The 21,441-nt window shown below is 37.3% G+C and overlaps 2 protein-coding genes across 2 annotated transcripts; both read right to left on the bottom strand.

Moving 5' to 3' along the window:
- Nucleotides 1-1,006: 1,006 nt before the first annotated feature.
- Nucleotides 1,007-3,816, bottom strand: LOC103089282 (olfactory receptor 52K1-like). The gene is given in 3 exon segments (XM_082931277.1): nt 1,007-1,816; nt 1,818-1,954; nt 3,807-3,816. Coding segments are annotated over 3 exon segments (957 nt in total).
- Nucleotides 3,817-19,440: 15,624 nt separating this feature from the next.
- LOC103089021 (olfactory receptor 52K1-like) lies at nt 19,441-21,189 on the bottom strand. Its single transcript, XM_082931276.1, is given in 5 exon segments — nt 19,441-19,509; nt 19,511-19,974; nt 19,977-20,238; nt 20,240-20,373; nt 21,141-21,189. Coding segments are annotated over 5 exon segments (978 nt in total).
- Between the last annotated feature and the right edge of the window lie 252 nt (nt 21,190-21,441).

Here is a 21,441-nt window from a genome sequence, read left to right as displayed (position 1 = left end):
TACTGAGCCAAGCTACACAACACATTTTAACATTTCTGATTATTGTGGCACATTTCAAGACCACTCAAATTCCACTGGTCTAAGAAAGTCAATATTTAACATTCCTCGAGTGAGGAAAACCCCCTCCCATGGTAGAGGGACAAGAGAATAAATATCCTAACAGTAATTCAGCCTACCACAGTTATGTATTGTAACTATTTTCTTCTTTAGCTTCAGCAGTCTCAACTTCAAGTTGGAAGGGTATTAATTACTGTTTCTACATTCCATAGCTCAAGGATGGTATTCAGCTCTTCTATTCATTCATTCAATAAATATTACTACGTTATTTTGGAGACAGAAGGCATATACATGTGAAAAGTTAGTTACATGATGATATAAATTTATATAAATGGATGTCAGGAGACTCTTCTGCTAAGCGTTCAATAAAAGAATTGGTCATTAGTATGAGTCAGAAGTCAGAAAGGAACTGATTTAATGGAAGGAATAAGTGTCATTAGAAGTGGAGCTGTACAACTGTAGAGCTAATAACATTGAGTGGCAGTAGGCTAAAAAAGAGTGGCAGAGGCTGGAGGCCACTATCAGAAGGATTTTGTGGCAATTTCAGTACTAGTTGTGGTGTTGGCATTTTAGTCATAAAATTTGTGGTTCAGTTCCTCAGTCTGGATGAAGAGTTCACCAAGACCTCAGTTTCTTGTGCCAATCTCAGGCAGTATTTCTACTGTCTTTCACCTAGATGACAATAATGCTTTGAGAGGTTCTTTATGTTTTCCTTTATCATGTGAGGAACCTATAAGAATAGGAAGGTCAAACCTCTGCTATCAGACTATAGTGACATACTATACTATGGTTTGATCTGACTGGTAGATCTGTGAGGAGTGGGACCTTGTCATACTGGAGAATTGCCGAACTCTGAAATTTTCTTACTGAGATTTTCCCCCTCCATCTCAATTCAGTATCCACTGGACTGATAGGTCCTGGACTAGTGGTTAAGGAAAAAAGTATGTATCTATACATTCTTTCTCTGGAATAGACTGAGCACATGATCACGAATCTGCTTGGTCTTGACACCATAGATGGGATTGACCATGGGTGAGAAAAGAAGATAAAAGATAGCAAGGAATATGTGGACATGAGGGGCAGCCCAGCAAGCCACACGGTGTATCACTGAGCAGATGACCACAGGTGTGTAGGTGGAAAAGATAGCACCTATGTGGGACACACATGTCCCAAAGACCTTGTAGTGGGCCTCCTGAGAGGCAAGCTGTAGAACTGCCCGAAGGATGAAGATATAAGACAGGACAAAAAAGAACAGGTCCTACACCACTATGGACATGGCCACAGTAATGCAATGGATATTGTTGAAGCGAATGTCCCCACAGGCCAGCCTTACCACACCCACGTACTCATAGTAACAGTGGGCAATCACTGGATCTCGGCAGTAATGGAAGCATCTAAGCAGAAAGGGGAGTGGAGTCATTAGTGTCGCAGCCTGAGTCACAGCAGCCAAGCCAGTCTTGGTGATAAGTGGCCCAGTAAGCTTGGTGATATGGTGAAGTGGCTTGCAGATGGCCACATAGTGGTCAAAGGCCATGGCCAGCAGCACTGCTAACTCCATGATAGAGAAGGAGTGGAGAAAGAACATCTGGACTAGACTGGCATAGAAGTTGATCTCCTGATCTCTGAACCAAAAAATAGCCAGCATTTTGGGAAGTGTTGTAGAAGAGAGGACCAGATCAGCGGCTGCCAACACGGCCCAAAAGAGGCACATGGGCTTGTGGAGGGCTGTATCAGCTCGAATGATGAAGAGGAGGGTGCAGGTTGCCAAGCAGGGCCAGAGTATAGGCGAAGCAGAAGGGAATGGAGATCCAGACATGCAATTGCTCCAAACCTGGAATTCCTACCAACAGGAAGGCAGCTGGATGGGTTGAGGTAATATTAGCGGCTAGCAAGGCTCCTAAAGATTCTCCTTGTCAGTTTTTACAGGGTCCCTTCTCCCATGTATAACTTCTTGGGAGGATTAGCCCTTATTCTCATTGCTGGACCTTAAACAAAATTAGTTAGTAGTCCTGATAGACTAGAGAAGACATAGACATAGACATGGAGAAGCATAACCCATATTTTCTATCCTTAAGGAACTTTGAATCTCATTTAGTAGATAGAACATTAAACATCATTAAAATGGATATCACAAGACAATTTTATAAAGGAACGGAGAAAAGGTAGTGTTTTCTGTGTTCATGGTGATGTCAGAAATACCCTGATAAAAAGAAGTAAAAATACATTTAAACCAATTCAATTTCCTTAGAATATACATTGGTACCTTTCTATATGATAATCAAGCTGAACTCACAATAACAAAAGCCAATGTTCTGTTCAGAAATCTCAGGCTTGGGTGCCTCGATAAGTCAATTAATAGGGGCATGCAATGTCCAATGCCCCTATTAATCACACAATCTGTATATTTTCTCTAACACTACTGCATCTGATGTGGTTGCCACTAGCCACACATGACTATTTAAATTTGTTGAAATTAAATTAAAATTCAATACTTCAGTCACACAAAACACTTTTTAAGTGCTCAGTAACACATGTAACTAGTGGCTACAATATTGAACCATTCAGATACAGAATATTTCCATCACTGCAGAAAGTTCTACTGGAGAGAACTGTTCTAGAATATATCTCCCAAGTCCCTTCCACAACCACAAATCTCTGTAAATACAGCCCTGCCTCCAGCTTGCTGAAAAATGAACCACCTCTTTTGATTCTCCATCATCTAAATTCAAATTAACTTCCATATTCATGTGGCTCTCTCTCCACCCATCTTCCAGCTCCTTCATTTTCATCACGGGAGACTTCTCATCTTCAGTAAGACTGATATTTGGCTTCCATTTTTTAAAAAGCCCTTTATTCCTAACACTATTTAATCTTTCCCTCTTCTCTTATTTTTCTCTTTTCTTTCAAATCCTTAAACATTGGAGTGGCCCAGATTTTACACAGCTACTCTTCTCTCTTCTAGGTCCAGGTAATGTGTTTTTTTATGAACATTAACAAGATAATGAATTTAAAACATTTACCATAACACTGAATAAAGTAAGTACTGAAAGAACTTGCTCTCTTGTCAATATTAGAAAATTTTGGGAAACTTAAAATCTCTAAAGTATCATAGTAGTGTTAGGCAGCTGAATGCTAGCTTTCTCCAATTCCAGTGTCTTAAATTACAAGGCTTTATTGCTTCCATTAAAATGCTTTATATGCAATACAAGTTCAGCATATCCAAATTGAAAACAACCTAATTTCTTTCCATGCGTTACAGAAAAAATTTAGAATCTGAAGGTCTTGTATCAAATCATGACTGCCACTTATACTAGCTGCATGACCTTGCACATATCACTTATCTCCAAGCCTGTTTCTTTCTCTGTAAATGGGGAATTGCAATGCTCTACCTCACTTAGTGAAGGCTGTAGGGAGTGTAAGTGGGATTATGTATAAGATCTTTTTGTATAATTCTTTAGTGTTTGCAGAGCTTTATTTGCCATTTACATCTCTCCTCCTCCATAGAACTACACTTTTCTTTAAAAAAATTATATTGATTAATATTCTCCCTCCCTTGTTTTTATGTTCTCCTCCTTCTATTACCTCAAATCTCTGCTGCTTTTCACAGAAAACATCTAGAAATGCTTATATTCAGTCTCAACTGATTCAAATAGCATTTGGTAATAAAACATTTCATTCCTATTACTTCCCTGAAACTGCTCTCATTCATCACCAATGACTTCCATGATGATTGTGCCATTGTAACTTACCTTCTTTCATGTAACTCAGCCTTTCAGCAACTTTTATCTGAATTAAAACTCTCTCCTTTTTAAAACCCTCTTTTCTCTTTGGTACGATGATATTACCATTTCCTAACTTAGATTCTCATTTCACTCTCCATTTTCTGCCTTACCTCTAAATATTGAATTCCTGAAGGGCTCAGTATTGAGCTGTGGTCAATTTTATATTCCCAGAACATTCAGTAAATATATTCAGTAAATTTCTGGAAAAATATTTTTACTGAATAGATTGGGGATAAATCCAAGAAGAAAGCAGACTAATACCTTTAGTAGAACGTTTGTTCTAATAAAAGAACATAATAATTGAATTACATAGTATGAGTGAAGGTATTACTATAGTGAAAAAAATAGGATGATGAGGATAGTAATTCCTGAAGTTGGAGGAGTGGTAAGGTAGCAATTTTAAGTAAAGAGATCAAGAAGGGAACTTACGCAAAGATTGAGGTGAGAAAATAAATTAGCTTGGTTTCTGGCTTCTTTAAAAGAACTTGGGGTTCCATGCAGGTGGTTTATGTGGATAAAATAATAGGAAGCAAGAGTGGGATGAAATGGTAAAACAAGAAAGCAGAGAAGCATATCCAGAAGTGCAATACTGAGCTGGATAATGCTATCAACTGTGTCCAATCCCCCATGAAGAACCAAAGGCACCTCAGAATTATCTACTCAAGACACAAAAGAGGGGTATATTTATCCACTGGTTTCCACCCCACCACCAGGTCAAGGGTTAATTTCTTCACACTTCCAGGTTCACATAGGCTCCAGAATAGCTGAGCAGTCTCCTTCAGGTACACCATGCCATGGAGCAGAGAAACACAGGGGCAGGAAACAGCTGAGTAAGGTGCAGTCAGGTTCTAACTGCACTCAAGTGCTTGCCACAGCAACGGCTTGAGCAAAAAGGTGGATGAGAGGATGTGAGACAGGCATAAAAGATGGAGAATATAGGGAATTACTCTTCTGTGAAGAACTCTAAGCAAAGGGAACAGTCAGAACAAATGCTCTAAGACAGAATACACTGAGGGCTCAAAGATCAGCTAGAGGTCCATGTAGTTAGATGATGTGAATGAGTGGGAGATTTCTAGAGGTCATATATTTAGATCCAGATCACACAGGGCCCTATAGGTCTTCGTAGAACTTTGCAAATGCTGCTTATTTCTCTCACTGACACTTTTTTTTGATAAGAAAAGTGATAGACTTGAAAAATATATTTTTAAAGTTTTTTTGCATCTTCTGTAATGAGAATAGCATGAAAGGGTAAAGGCAAAAACAGAAGAAAAAAAGACTCTAGAGGCTGGCTGTAATCAGGGAAGGAGAATGTTGGCTAAGAACCAAGGTGGCAGCATATGTGGTAAGAAGCAATTCAGATTTGGGATATATTTGAGAAAAGAGCCACGGGATTTTTTGACAGATTAAATACAGGTCATGAGAGAAAAGGGAGTCAAAGATGACACCAAGATATTTGGCTTGAGCAACTGAAAAAAGGAGTTGCTCTCAATTGAGATGGGGGAGGCTATGAAGGGGAAGATCAACAATTTAATTTTGGATATGTTTTATTTAGGAAGTCAATCAGTAATCCAAGTGAACCTGTTGATATATTTAGATATACAAGTCTGGAGTTCAAGACAGATCTTGGCTGCTGATATAAACTTATGATCACTGGAAATAGATAATATTAATAACTATGAAGCTGAGATCACCAAGGCACTGAGTGTTCATAAAGAGCAGAGAACAAAGAACTGAATCCCAGTATTAAGAACTGGAGTAAAGTAGAAATTGAGGCAAATGGAGGAAGAGTCAGCAAAAGAGACTGAGAATGGGCAACCTATCAGACTTTCAAAGATGATGTACTGTCTTGATAGGCTGTTGAATATAGTATATTAAGGAGGAGGGAACTATTACCATACTAAATCCTACTGATGAGTCAAATAATTCCAGTACAGAGAATTGGCCTTGTGTTTAGAAATGAGGTAAACTGGATACCTTGGTAAGAAAAATTTTGAATAGAGGGAGGAAAAACCTGGTTTGACTGAGTTAGAAAAGAAAAATAGGAGGAATTGAAATTGGTTCACATGGCTCACTCTTTTGAGGAGGTTTGCTGCAAAGACCATCAGTAAAAGGGGCACTGGCTGCAAAGGAAAGTGGAGCAAAGGCAAGGTAGTGTGTGTGTGTGTGCGTGCATGGATGTGTATGTGTGTGTGGAAGTGTGGGGGTGTTCATTTGTTTTTAAGAAGGAAGAGAAAATGGCATGTTTTTAAGCTGAGGAGAATTATCCAGTAGCAAGGGAAAACTTAAAACATAGGAGAGGAAGGAGAATATTGCTTCTGAAAAGTCTTTGAATATTGCTCTCTTTCTAGGTGTTGTACTTGTTTACCATGGATTTTGTTCTCAGATGCTAAAACTTCACAAATAAATTTCCATGTCTTACCTTCCCTTTGAGTCACAGACTAGTATATCCAACTGTCTATTTAATAAACCCACGTAGCAGCCTTGCAGATATCTCAACCTATAATGCTTAAGGCAGAAATACTGATTTCTTCCCTCTGTGTGAATTTCATACATCAACATGTAATATCCTCTTCAATCAGCTGCTCCACCTAAGATCAAGTCAACCTTTGTTCCTCCCTTTACTTTCTGCACCACATCAGCAGGTCCAATTGGGTCCACCTCCACAGTAAGTCACAAAGTTGCCTACTCTGATTTAATTACCCCCACTCTATTCAAACCACCATCATCTGTCAATTACTTAAAGTAGATAGCTAGTGGGAAGCAGCCGCATAGCACAGGGAGATCAGCTCAGTGCTTTGTGACCACCTAGAGGGGTGGGATAGGGAGGGTGGGAGGGAGACGCAAGAGGGAGGGGATAGGGGGATATATGTATATGTATAGTTGATTCACTGTTATACAGCAGAAACTAACACACCATTGTAAAGCAATTATACTCCAATAAAGATATTAAAATAAAATAAATAGAGGAAAAAAAAGACTCCTAAAAATTTTTAAACATTTCTGCCTTTGTTCTCCAATTTCTATCCTTCCACAGTTACCTGCCATATTCTGAAGTGAAGGATGGAGCAAAGGGACTGTACCTTAATTCACTTCTATGACCCCCAACCTCTGGCATACACACTGTGTTGAATATTTCACCAAATGAAGCACGAACAACCAGACTAATGGAAAATGTCTCCTCACTTTGTTAGAAGACCTCCCTATCTGATCCAATCCTAGAATAGTTGCTTCTCATCTAATTTAACATTCATCCATGATATAAATTCTAAGGAACCCCCCACTAGCCTTGGTTGCATGTATCAGCATAACATCCTCTTCTCATTGGAAAGTATTTTTGCATGTCTTACTAATATTCTCTGGAACAAGGACTTAACTTTGTAGGAGACAAAGTTATGACAGCAGGAACTTCTTTTGTTTTTCACTGGTTTATCTTCAGTGCCCCAAACAGTGCCAGGTACATATCCAGCACTCTATAAATGACTGTTAATGATCCCATATACCTGTTGCAACTTTACCTTCAGTAAGTATGCATTTTCCACAAAACCAAACATATTTAACTCTACCTCTGAGTCTCTACATTTCCCTGGCTTACTCTGTACATTTTCAGAACATAACTGACTACTCTGTGACTTGTCCACCCTTTCTCACACAAAGAAAAATGTAACCCTGGTAAAGAAATTGGATTGCTCAGATACATTTTTCTAATCTCTCCTCTGAGCGTTGACACTAGGGCTCCCCTATCCTCAGGCTTCACCCCTGGGGTTTTCTTCAGCCCATGTCCTGTCCATATTTAGTGGTACCAATTCATGCCTCCCAAAGGTCATTTCTTGCTCTCCAGAAGCTGTGAGCACTTCAGGTACAGCCCGCTTGTACCTTGGTCTTTCATGTGCCTCTCCTTATTCCTACCCTACACATACAGTGTCTTCTAAGAAAGAGAGCCCCATTAGAACATGTAAACTGCAACCAAGTCCTATCTGATGGGACCTGTAAGGGCAGGAGTTCTAGCTGAACCAGGCTAAGGCCAAGATCATCTCTTAGGTATTTGTTTTGCATACATGTTACATATTGGCACTGATTTCCAGCTTATAACTTTGGAATGGCACTTTCTCTGGTTTTACTCTGCTTCTTATATCTAAAATGGAGATAATAGTCTCAATTTTTCCTAATTCACAGGATGAAGGGAGGATATAAGTATATATTTGAGAAGCTACTATTATTATAATTATCAATAAATAATTACCAACCATCTATAAATAATAAAGGTTGATCTTTCTACCTACAACTGACTTTAATATGTGCTATTTTGCAAAGTCCAGAGTCAGAAGCCAGTTTTTATCAGGGTCCCCCATGAACTTTACCTGCCCTAATTCCCCATGATACTTAAAAAAAAGTAATTTCAGAGCTATGTACCTCAATCACACCCACTCCCTTCCTACAGAAAGGAGTGTTAGCCTCCAGGGGTAGTTGATTCAGTGAACCCAATCCCCCAGGGCCCACAAACTCCAGCTCCAAAGATAGTCCTGATACCCTGAGATGTTAAGATAAAGTGGAATTCCTGCATAATACCTTTAAAGTTGGAGACTAAATTAACCAAGCATAGATAGTCCAAAAGTTGACATCAGGACCAAAGCAAGCAAGATGGAGAAAAAACAGGCTTGCGTTCAGAGGAAGCTAATCATGGAACAGAGGACACACTGTTAAGTTAGAAATAGCACACTCATAGGAAATGGGGATCTAGGCCATGGCCAGGGAGGCTGAGGTGATACAGACTTAATTGAGCGACTATAGCTTATAGTCGGAATGTCCAGACAAGAGCCAGATAAAGCAGGCAGGGTTTGAGGGGACAAAATACCTTATTTTGCCCTCTGAATCCATTCTGGGGGCCTAAAGCCTGATGTCATGGGGAAAGGATAAAAAACACATGGAGTGGGTAGTGACCATAGGCTAGATAACTGTGTTGGAGATAACAGAATACTGGAACATCTCTGCTCAATTCCATGTGTGTTTTCCTGACTTTTGTGCATCAATATTAATTTACAGTTATCCACATATTTAACTTTTCTGGTATTCTTCATTCTCTCTGCAATTCTATGTTTCTATCTGATTCACTTTTCTTCTGCCTGAAGAACTTTTAGTTTTGCTTTTAGTGCAGGCCTAGTAGTGATGCTCTCCATCGATAATTGTTTATAAAACTCTTTCAATCATCTTCAATCTCAAAAGATATTTTCACTGGGAATAGAATTCTAGATAAGCCATTCTCTTCTTTTACCCATTTAAAGCTATTATTCAATTTTATTCTGCTTTCTCTTTTTTTATTTTTGGTCCCATGAATTTAACTAATTTTAATGTGTCTTTCACACCCACTCTGGCACTTTTTTTTTTTTTTTAGCTTGTTTGTTCCTTTGTTTGTTTGTCTTTGGCTAGCTGAGTTTTGTGATCACACAGAAACTTAGACGAGGTAAAGACTTAGCAAAGGTTCTTAATTTTTCTCAGGGTAAAAGCCAGAGTTTTGAGCAGAGAATTGGCATGACTTGACATATGTTTTTAAAAGCTTGCTTCTGAATTCTATGATAAGAAGAGAGGAATGAGGTGAGGGTAGAAGCAGGGAGAGGTCCTACAGTAATCCAGAGAAGATGATGTTTCATAACCAAAGTGGTAACAATGCATGAGGTGAGAAGTCATCAGATTTTGTATTATTTCTAAAATGTGCCAATGGGATTTCTTAAAAGATTAGATATAGGATTTAAGAGAAAAGAGATTTAAAGATAACAGCAAGACTTTTGACTCAAGTAACAGGAAGGAAGGAGTTGTGTGATCGCTGAGCAGAACTAAGTCCTACCCTCAAGCGCTGTTCCTGCTACTTCATAGGTGATATGCAGCTCTGCACCCTCATTTGGGATGTTAGGAAGTCTAGTTATTAGGTGATTAGAAATATTGTCACTAGGCCCAAACTAATGCATCAGGCTTCTTTTTCATAATCTCATATTCCTGCGTGACAGTAAAATTTTATGTACCTATAGGCTGTTCATATTTCTTGTTCATGCTTTGTTTGTATGCCAAGCTCAGATGAGCAAATACAGGAGGTAATTTCCTTTTACTGTTTGTGACTAATCACGGTTGCTCTGGTGTTAGAAGTATCACCTGACTATGGGAGCCTTGTGATATTGAACTTGTACTGGAAACAAAGCCATTCCTTCTTCATTGGGAACGGATATGACCTACAGGCTGGTGATATTCCTTGCATAAGTCCTCGAGGGGATAAGCAGACCTTTCTTTTGAAAATTGTTTCTTTTAAGGCATGTTACTCTCTATGTGTTGTTAGTATTTACTGTCATTTTTAAGCTTTCCAACTGTCCCCACTATGCTAAAAAACAAACAAACAAACAAAAAACAAGAAAGAAGTTTTGACCACATAGGAACTAAAGGTAGAATCTTATTTTCTTGGGGATTTACGTGTGTGTGTGTGTGTGTGTGTGTCAGAGGGAATTATGAGAGTAAAGATAGAAACAACATAAGTAGGTCTCTGGGTTCTTTCTATACCCTTCCCTCTTTGACAACTTCCAACCTTTCATATCCCATTTGACACAGGCTTGGAGATTCTCTGTCAAAGATAAAAAAATAAAGATAGAAATATGTAGAGATAGATGTACATAATTCATAAACAGTAGTCTCTGAAGAAACAAAGGGATCATTTGATAAAAGTGCAAAAATACATCTGTGAAAGATGTTGTATGATGGTGTACTAGTTTGCTGAGCTCTCGTAATAAAGCACCATATACTGGGTGGCTTAAATAAGAGAAATTTATTTTTTCACAATCTTGGAGGCTAAAAGTCCAAGTTAAGGTGCTGGCAGGGTTGGTTTCTTCTGAGGCTTTTCTCCTTAGCTTGTACCTGGCACTTTTCTCCCTGTACCTTCACAGGGTCTTCCCTCTGTGTGTGTCCATGTCCAAATTTCCTCTTCTTATAAGGACATATATTAGAACTCCTTTATGGTTTTTTTTTAATTGTGGCAAAAGACACATCACCAAAAATTTAGCATCTTAACCATTTTGAAGTGTATAGTTAAGTAGTATTACATACATTCATACTGTTGTGCAATCATCACCATCCATCTCTAGAACTCTTTTCATCTTGAAAAACTGAAACTCTGTACACACTAAAAGTAAAAGCATATTCCTCCTTCCCCTCTGTCCTGGGATACCACCATTCTATTTTCTATCTCTATGAATCTGACTATTTAGGTACCTCATATAAGTGGAGTCACATAGTATATGTCTTTTGCGACCAGCTTATTTCTTTTAGCATAATGTCCTTGAGGTCCATCCACGTGGCAGCATGTGTCAGAATATCCATTCCTTTTAAGGTTAAATAATATTCTATTATTTGTATACATCACATTTTGTTTATCCTTTTATCCATACTTAGACACTTGGGTTGCTTCCACTTTATACATATTATGAATAACATTACTAAAGGAATGGGTGTACAAACATCCCTTTGAAATCCTGCTTTCAGTTCTTTTGGGTATATATAGATTTTGAATTGCTGGATCATATGGTGATTCTATTTTTAATTTTTTGAGAAACTGTCATACTGTTATACCATTTTATATTCCCATCAACAATGTATAAGGGGTTCCAATTTCCCCACATCCTCATCAGAAATTTTCTGGGTTTTTTTGAAGTATAGTTGATTTACAACATTATATTAGTTTCAGGTGTACAACATAGTGAATGAATATTTTTATAGATTATTTCACATCCCAAATATGAATGAAAACATATAGTATTTATGTCTGTCTGATTTCCTTCACTAAGTATAATATCCTCCAGGTCCATCTGTGTTGTTGCAAATGGCAAATTTTCATTCTTATTTATGGCATTCTTATTCGGGCTGATTTATATATATAATAGGTATATTATATATATAATATGTATACTATTAAATACCATCACATCTTCTTTATCCATTAACCTGTAGTTGGATACCTAGCTTGTTTCCATATCTTGGCTGTTGTAAATAATGCTGCTATGAACATTAGAGTACATGTTTTTTTGAGTTAGTGGTTACATTTTCTTCAGATATATACCCAGAATTGGAATTGTTGGATCATATTGTATTTCTACTTTTAATTTTTTGAGTAATCTCCATACTGTTTTCCATAATGGCTTTCCCAATTTACATTCCCACCAATAGTGACTAGGGTTCCCTTTTCTCCACATCCTCACCAACACTTATTTGTTGTCTTTTTGATGACAGTCATTCTAACAGTTGTGAGGTGATATCTCATTGTGGTTTTGATTTGCATTTCCCAGATAATTAGTGATGTTGATCATATTTTCATGTGCTTCTTGGCCATCTGTATTCCTTCTTTGAAAAAAAAAAAGTCTATTCAGGTCTTCTGCCCATTTTTAAATTGGATTGTTGCTTTTTTTTGATACTGAGTTGTATGAGCTCTTTATATATTTTGGACATTAACCCCTTATTTGTCATATCACTTGCAAATATCTTCTCCCATTCAGTAAGTTGTCTTTTTGTTTTGTTGATGGTTTCCTTCACTGTGCAAAAGCCTTTACATTTAATTAGATCCTATTTGTTTATTTTTACTTTGGTTTTACTTACCTAAGGATACAGATTGAAAAGAATATATTGCTAAGTCTTATGTCAATGCCTATGTTTTCTTCTAGGAGTTTTGGGATTTACAGTCTTACATTTAAGTCTTTAATCCCTTTTGAGTTTATTTTTGTATATGGTGTGAAGAATGTTCTAATTTCATTCATCTACATGTAGCTCTCTAGTTTTCTCATAATTGTTTACTAAAGAGACTGTCTCTTCTCTATTGTATATTTTTGCCACTCTTGTCATAAATTAATTGACCATATGTGCATGGGTTTATTTGTGGCTCTCTCTTCTGTTGCATTGATCTATGTGTCTATTTTTGTACCAGTACCATAGTGTTCTGATTATTGTAGCTCTGTAGTATAGTCTGAAGACAGGGAGGGTAATACTTGCACTTTGTTCATTTTTCTCAAGTTTGCTTTGGCAATTTGGGGTCTCGTTTCATAAAAATTTTAGGATTATTTAAGTTCTATGAAAAATATGGGTATTTTGAGAGGGATTACTAAATCTGTAGATTGCTTTAAGTAGTATGGACATTTTAACAATATTAATTCTAACAATCCATGAAAATAAGATATCTTTCCCTTTACATGTATCATCTTCAGTTTCCTTCATCAATGTCTTATAATTTTTAGAGTATAGGTCTTTCACCTCCTTGAAGTTTATTCCTAGATATTTTGTGTATTTCTTGATGCAATTGTAAATGAGATTGTTTTCTTGATTTCTATTTCTGATAGTTTATTACTACTGTATAGAAAAGCAACAGATTTCTGTATATTATCTCGTATCCTGCAACTTTACTGAATTCATTTATTCTAATAGTTTTTTGGTAGAGACTTAAGCGTTTTTTATATATACTATCATGTTATCTGCAAATAGTGACAGTTTTACTTCTCTTCCAATTTGGATGCCTTTTACTTCTTGTCTGATTGCTGAAGCTAGGACTTTCAATACTATGTTAAATAGAAATGGTGAGAGTGGCCATCCTTGTCTTCCTGATTTTAGATGAAAACTTATCAGTTTTTCACCATTGAGTATGATGTTAGCTGTGCGTTTGCATAAATTGTCTTTATTATGTTGAAATATGGTCTCTCTATACCCACTTTGTTGAGAGTTTTTATCATGAATCAGTGTTGAATTTTGTCAAATGCTTTTCCTGCATCTATTGAGATGATCATGTGATTTATATGTGTCTTGTTAATGTGTATTACATTGATTTTTTGTGGATATTGAACCATCCTCGCATCCCTGGAATAAATTCCACTTGATCATGGTGTATGATCCTTTTTATCTATTGTTGAATTTGGCTTGCTAATATTTTCTTAAGGATATTTGCATCCATATTCATCAGAGATAGTACCCTATAATTTTCTTTCTCCCCTCCTTCCCCTCCTCCCCCTCCCCCTCCTTCTCCTCTCCCTCCTCCCTCTCCCTCTCCCCTTTCTCTTCCACCTCCTCCTCCTCCTCCTCCTCCTCCTTTTTTGGTAGTGTCTTTGTGTGATTTGGTATCAGGTTAACGGTGGCCTGATATAATGGATTTGGGAGTGATCCCTCCTCTTCAATTTTTTTGAATAGTTTGAGAAGGATAGGTATTAAAAACTCTTCTTTATATGTTTGGCAGAATTCCCCTGTAAAGATGTCTGGTCCTGGACTTTTGTTTTTTTGGGAGCTTTTTGACTACTGATCCAATTTCAATACTAGTAATTGGTCTGTTCACATTATATATATTTTTCCTAATTCAGTCTTAAAAGATTGTATGTTTGTAGCAATGCATCCATTTCTTCTAAGTTGTCCATTTTGGGGGAATATAACTGTTCATAGTATTATGATTGTATTTCTGTGATATTGGTTGTAATTTCTCCTCTTTCATTTCTTATTTTGTTTATTTGGGTACTCTATCTTTTTTCTTAATGAGGCAGGCTTAAGGCTTATCAATTTTATCTTTTCAAAATAAAACAGCTCTTGATTTCATTGATATTTTCTATTGATTTTTGGTTTCTATTTTAATTATTTCCTCTCTGATCGTATTTCCTTCCTTCTGGCTTCATCTTTGTTCTTCTTTCTATAAATCTTTTAGATAGTAGGTTAGGTTGTTTAAGATGTTTCTTTGGTGGGCCTGTATTATTGGAAAATTCCATCTTAGAAGTGCTTTTGCTGCATCCCATGGGAAAAGGGTGTTTTTATTTTCATAGGTCTGAAGGTATTTACTGATTTCCTCCTTGATTTCTTCATTGATGTACTGGTTTTTTAGTAGCATGTTATTAGGCTCCACAAAAGGGTCCTCCACAGGTCTTTGCACATAAATCTACTCCTATCCCTGGTTTCTGCTGAAATGGCTGTTTGGATCAACAAGTCACAAACCTAATCTTTTTTAGAAAATGGTTTCCCAAGCATGCCCTAGATGTTTTCTCCTCAATAAATTCTAATTTTTTGCATATAAATAGGCTGAGAGTTTTCCAGATATTCAAGTTCTGGTTCCTTTTTGCTTAACAAATCTTTCTTCAGTTTCTCTCTTTCCACTCTCATTTTACTGTAAGAAGCAAGGTAAAACCAGAACATATCTTCAAGACTTTGTTTAGAAATATCAGCTAAATATCCAAGTTCATCACTTACAAGTTCTGTATTGAACAAAATTTAAAAACATAAAGTGGCAAAAAACATGGCCAAACTGTAATTAGGATCACCTTTCCTCCAGTTTCCAATAACACATCCCACCTTTCTGTCTGAGACAGTACCAGAAGCACTTTATTGTTCATATTCAACCAAAGTTCTGTTCATGATGATGTATGATATCTGTTCTATCTTCTAAGAAGATAGAAATTTTCTCTACAGTTCTTTTTCTGAGCCCTAACCAGAATTGCCTTTATTTGTTTTAAGTGTCATAATTTATTTTCAAGTTGTTATAACAATAACACACAAATTGCAGAAGATAAATTTTTAAAAGAGACTATATGTCAATCCTAATCTCCCAACTCGTCCCACCCTCCATGCATTAAATAGATAGCTGGCAGGAACATGCTATAAAGCACAGGAAGCTCAGCTCAGTGCTCTGTGATGACCTAGATGGGTGGGATGTGGGAGGTGGGAGGGAGGTCCAAGAGGGAGGGGATATAGGTATACATATAGTTGATTCATTTCGCTGTACAGCAGAAACTAACACAACATTATAAAGCAATTATACACCAATAAAAATTTTTAAAAAATAGAGACTATAAACCTAACAAGGTTATAACTAGAAACCTTAGCAATGATAATAAAAAAGCTCCCATTGTATATATGTACCACATCTTCTTTATCCATTCCTCTGTTAATGGACATTTAGGTTGCTTCCACGTCCTGGCTATTGTAAATAGTGCTGCAATGAATATTGAGGTGCATGTATCTTTTGGAATTATGGTTTTCTCTGGGTATACGCCCAGGAGTGGGATTCCTGGGTCATATGGTAGTTCTATTTTTAGTATTGTAAGGAACCTCCATACTGTTCTCCATAGTGGCTGTATCAATTTACATTCCCACCAACGGTGTAAGAGGGTTCCATTTTCTCCACACTCTCTACAGCATTTATTGTTTGTAGATTTTTTGGTGATGGCCATTCTGACCAGTGTGAGGTGATACCTCATGGTAGTTTTGATTTGCATTTATCTAATAATTAGTAACGTTGAGCTTTTTTTCATGTGCCTCTTGGCCATCTGTATGTCTTCTTTGGAGAAATGTCTATTTAGGTCTTCTGCCCATTTTTTCATTGGGCTGTTTGTCTTTCTGATATTGAGCTGCATGAGCTGTTTGTATATTTTGGAGATTAATCCCTTGTCAGTCACTTCATCATATTTTCTCCCATTCTATGTGTTGTGTTTTTGCTTTGTTTATGGTTTCCTTTACTGTGCAAAAGCTTTTAAGTTTAATTAGGTCTATTTGTTTATGTTTGGTTTTATTTTCATTACTCTGGGAGGTGGATCAAAAAAGATATTGCTGAAATTTATGTCAGACAATGTTCTGCTTATGTTTTTGTCTAAGAGTTTTACAGTATCTGGTCTTACATTTAGATCTTTAATCCATTTTGAGTTTATTTTTGTGTATGGTATTAGAGAATATTCTAATTTCATTCCTTTACATGTAGCTGTCCAGTTTTCCCAACAATGCTTATTGAAGAGACTGTCTTTTCTCCACTGTATAGTCTTGCCTCCTTTGTCACAGATTAATTGACCACAAGTGCATGGGTTTATTTCTGGGCTTTGTATCCTGTTCCATTGATCTATATTTCTGTTTTTGTGCCAGTACCATACTGTCTTGATTACTGAAGCTTTGTAGTATAGTCTGAAGTCAGGGAGCCTGATTCCTCCAGCTCTGTTTTTCATTCTCGAGAGTGCTTTGGCTATTTGGGGTCTTTTGTGTTTCCATACAAATTATAAAATTTTTTGTTCTAATTCTGTAAAAAATGTCATTGGTAATTTGATAGGGATTGCATTGAACCTGTAGATTGCTTTGGGTAGTATAGTCATTTTCACAATATTGATCCTTCCAGTCCAAGGACATGGTATCTCTCTCCATCTGTTTGTGTCATTTTTGATTCCTTTCATCAGTATCTTGTAGTTTTCTTTTGCCTCCTTAGGTAAGTTTATTCCTAGGTATTTTATTCTTTTTGTTGCAATGGTAAATGTGATTATTTCCTTAATTTCTCTTTCTGATTTTGTGTTGTTAGTTTACAGGAATGCAAGAGATTTCTGTGAATTAATTTTGTATCCTGCAACTTTACCAAATTCATTGATTAGCTCTAGTAGCTTTCTGGTGGCATCTTTAGGATTTTCTATATATAGTATCATGCCATCTGCAAACAGTGATGGTTTTACTTCTTTTCCAATTTGGATTCCTTTTATTTCTTTTTCTTCTCTGATTGCCATGACTAGGACTTCCAAAATTATGTTGAATAATAGTGGCGAGAGTGGACACCCTTGTCTTGTTCCTGGTCTTTCAGTTTTTCACCATTGAGAATGAAGTTTGCTGTGGGTTTTTTGTATATGGCCTTTATTATGTTGAGGTAGTTTCCTTCTATTCCCATTTTCTGGAGAGTTTTTATCATAAACGGGTATTGAATTTTGTTAAAAGTTTTTATGTGTCTATTGAGATTATCATATGGTTTTTATTCAGTTTGTTAATATGGTGTATCACATTGATTGATTTGTGTATATTGAGGAATCCTTGCATTCCTTGAATAAATCCCACTTGACCACAGACTGATCTTTTTATTCTGTTTTTAGATTCTCTTTGCTAGTATTTTGTTGAGGATTTTTGCCTTTATGTTCATTAGTGATATTGGTCTGTAATTTTCTTTTTTTGTGATATCTTTGGTTTTGGTATCAGGGTGATGGTGACCTCATAAAATGATCTTGGGTGTACTCCTCCCTTTGCAATTTTTTGGAAGAGTTTGACAAGGATTGGTGTTAGCTCTTCTCTAAATGTTTGATAGAATTCTCCTGTGAAGCCATCTGGTTCTGGACTTTTGTTTGGAAGTTTTTAAATCAAAGTTTCAATTTCATTACTTGTAATTGGTCTGTTCGTATTTTTTCCTGGTTCAGTCTTGGAAGGTTGTACCTTTCTAAGAATTTGTCCATTTCTTCCAGGTTGTCCATTTTATTGGCATATAGTTGCTTGTAGTAGAGCACAGAATTTGAGAGAGTATCCTAGATTATCCTGGTGGGCCAATCTAAATCCTGAAAAGCAGAGAACCTTTCCTGGTTGGGTCAGAGAAATGAGACATTGCTGAAGTTGAACATGGAAGAAGAGGACTATAAGCCAAGGAAAGCAGATGGTCTCTAGAAACTGCAAAAAGCAAGGAAACGAATTCTCCACAAGAGCCTCCAGAAGGAAAGCAGCCCTACCCATGCCTTGATTTTTACCTCAGTGAAACTCATGTTGGATTTCTAACCTAACTGAAGAACTGTAAGAAAATTAATTAGTGCTGTTTTAAGCCACGCCCTAAATTTGTGCTAACTTGTTATAGCAGTAATAGAAAAATAATGCAGAGTGTTACAGGAAAAGACTTCTGAGTTCACAGCATTGTTAGTGGTAATCATAGGGAGAAAAATCTTCATATTTTTTGTTTATCTTTAAAGAAGGTAAAATCTTACCAGGTGAGAATGTGTGTTAGGTGCATCCATTTATACCTTTGCATTTACTGCTCCTTAATTCAGTTGTGGAGAAGAATCAATTTCATACTGTAGATTTTTTGCTTACCTTGCATGGAAGAAAATTGTCCAGCTATTACCTTTTAAATTTGTCAAGGTTTGGACATATAAAAACCAGAATTGCCTTTAATGTCCATAGTACTACCAACAATATCTTTGAGGCAATATAGGCTTTTTCTAACATGTACCTCAAATTTTCTAACCTCTACTCATTTCCCAGTTCCAAATCCACTTATATATTTTAGGTATTTGTTACATCAGCACCTCACTTAGCACTGAGAACCTTTATCCCTGGAAGGTCACAAGTTCTCCAAAATTCTAAGCATTTAGTCAGAGGGTGGATACAACCTGTCAGAGTGACTAAGGAAGGATTCTCATATCAGATGGAATGTTAAGACCTGAGAGAGGACTGAGTAGATAATTAACCAAATTCTCATGGACTCAGGGTAGAAACTAAGATTCTCGGTCTTCTCTTACGTAATCGAACTTGGAAACATCTTTGTTTTTACGTGATGTCACCAAGAGGAGAGTTGGTTAAGACTTTACGAAGCCCATATCATTAATGAGGACTCCGTGAAGAAAGAGCAAAGTCAGCAGTTTGAGTCCAAGGACTCAGACCCTTGAGTCCTAATCAGACTGGAGACCCTTGAGCATCTTGGGACATTATTTAGTTTTTTCATTTTACCAGGAAGGGCCTAAACAAGGAGACTCTGGAAACCCTCTACTTCTTATTATATCAACATCCCCACTCCAGCATTCAACATGTCCCACTCTTTCTCCACCTGTCCCTCACTTTCCATTTACACATATTTTCTCAGGAATAATCGTAAGAATCGTTCACAAATCTGCTTGGTCTTGACCCCATAGATGTATGGGATTGACCATGGGTGTGAAGAGCAGATAGAAATTGGCAAGGAATATATGCACAGGTAGGGCAGCCTGGCAAGCCACACGGTGCATCACTGAGGAGATGACCACAGGTGTGTAAAAGGCTAAAATGGCACCTATATGGGACATGTATGTCCCAAAAACCTTGTAACAGGCCTCCTGAGAGGCAAGCTATAAAACTGCCTGAAGGATGAAGATATAAGACAGGATAATAAAGAACAGATCCAATACCACTATGAACATGGCCACAGTAATGCCATAGATATTGTTGAAGTGAGTGTCCCCACAGGCCAGCCTTACAACCGCCGTGTGCTCACAGTAGCAGTGGGCAATCACTGGACTTCAGCAGTGGTGTAAGCGTCTGAGCAGAAAGTGGAGTAGAGTCATTAGTGTCACAGCCCAAGTCACAGCAGCCATGCCAATCTTGGTGATAAGTGGTCTAGTAAGGTGTAGTGCAGTGGCTTGCAGATGGCCACGTAGTGGTCAAAGGCCCTTGCCAGCAGCACTGCCGACTCTATGACAGTGAAGGAGTGGAGAAAGAACATCTGGACCAGGCAGGCATAGAAGTTGATCTCTCAGTCCCTGAACCAGAATATGGCAAGCATTTTAGGCAGTGCTGAAGAAGAAAGGACCAGATCAGTGGTTGCCAACATGGCCAGGAAGAGGTACATGGCTTCATGAAGGGCTACATTAACCAGGATAATAAAAAAAAAGTGTGTAGTTTCCCAGCAGGACCAGAGTATAGGCAAAGCAGAAGGGAATGGAGATCCAGATATGCGAGTGCTCCAAACCTGGAATTCCTAGCAACAGGAAGGAGCTTGGATGGGTTGAGGTAATAATGGTTCCTGGAAATTCTTCTTGTTGATTTTCTTAGGCTCCTTCACCTTGGGAGAGTATTCAGGGCATATAGGATTAGAGAGATCAAGCTATGACATCCCACCTTGGAGGATTAATTCTTGATCCTGGTCCTAGTCTTCAAATAAAATCAGCTAGTCTTGAAAGATGTGAAGAAACATAATTCAGGTTTCCTGCCCACACAGAACTTTGTGTTTTATTGAGTAGGTAGTATTTTAAATATCAATAGAACTGATACTACACAACAGCTTTCATAAAAGAATGCAGAGAAGGTAGTGTTTTGTGTTCTTAATGATGACAGGATTGTACTGATAAAAGTGAAATGTATTTAAATTAACTGCTTTAGAAGACATATTTTTACCATACTACCTGCCAAACAAAATTCCCAACCACATATTCTGTCTTAATCTCTGGCTTGGATGCCTATATAAATCAAATAAACTGCAATTTCTAGTGCCCCAATTAATCATACAATGTTTACTTTCTCTAGAACTGTGCAATTGGATATGGTTGCCACTGATCACATGTGTCTATTTCTGTTAATTAAAATTAAATTAAAAATTCAATACCCCAGTCACACAAAACGCTTTAAGCGTTCAATAGCCACATGTGACTAGTGGCTACCAAATTGTACTTTTCAGATACAGAAAATTTCCATCCTTGCAGAAAGTTCATTGGAAGGAACTGTTCTGGTATGTATGTTCCAGGTGTTCTCAACACCCAGAAACCTCTAAATACAGCCCTGCCTGCCCCTTACTGAGAAAATCAGGAGCCTCATCTTTTGTCTCTCCGTCATCTAAATTCATGGTAACCTCTCTAGTCAAGGAACTCTACCTCCACCCATCTTCCAGCACCTTCATTTTCATCAAGAACTCTCATATTTAGCAAGACTGACCTCTTAATTCCACACAAAATATGCTTATTCTTAACAATCTTTAATCTCTGCCCCCCACCCTCATTTTTCTCCTTTCTTCTGTTAAATTACTGAACACTGAAGTTGCCCCGTTTTTATCCAGGTACTCTTCTCTACTTTTACAAGATCAACTTAATGAAGCTCT

This window comes from Lipotes vexillifer, unplaced genomic scaffold (assembly GCF_000442215.2).
Source record: "Lipotes vexillifer unplaced genomic scaffold, Lipotes_vexillifer_v1.1 scaffold557, whole genome shotgun sequence".
Taxonomy (NCBI): Eukaryota; Metazoa; Chordata; class Mammalia; order Artiodactyla; family Lipotidae; genus Lipotes; species Lipotes vexillifer.
Note: the sequence above shows the minus strand (reverse complement) of the source record. Positions and strands in the feature narration are given on the sequence as shown.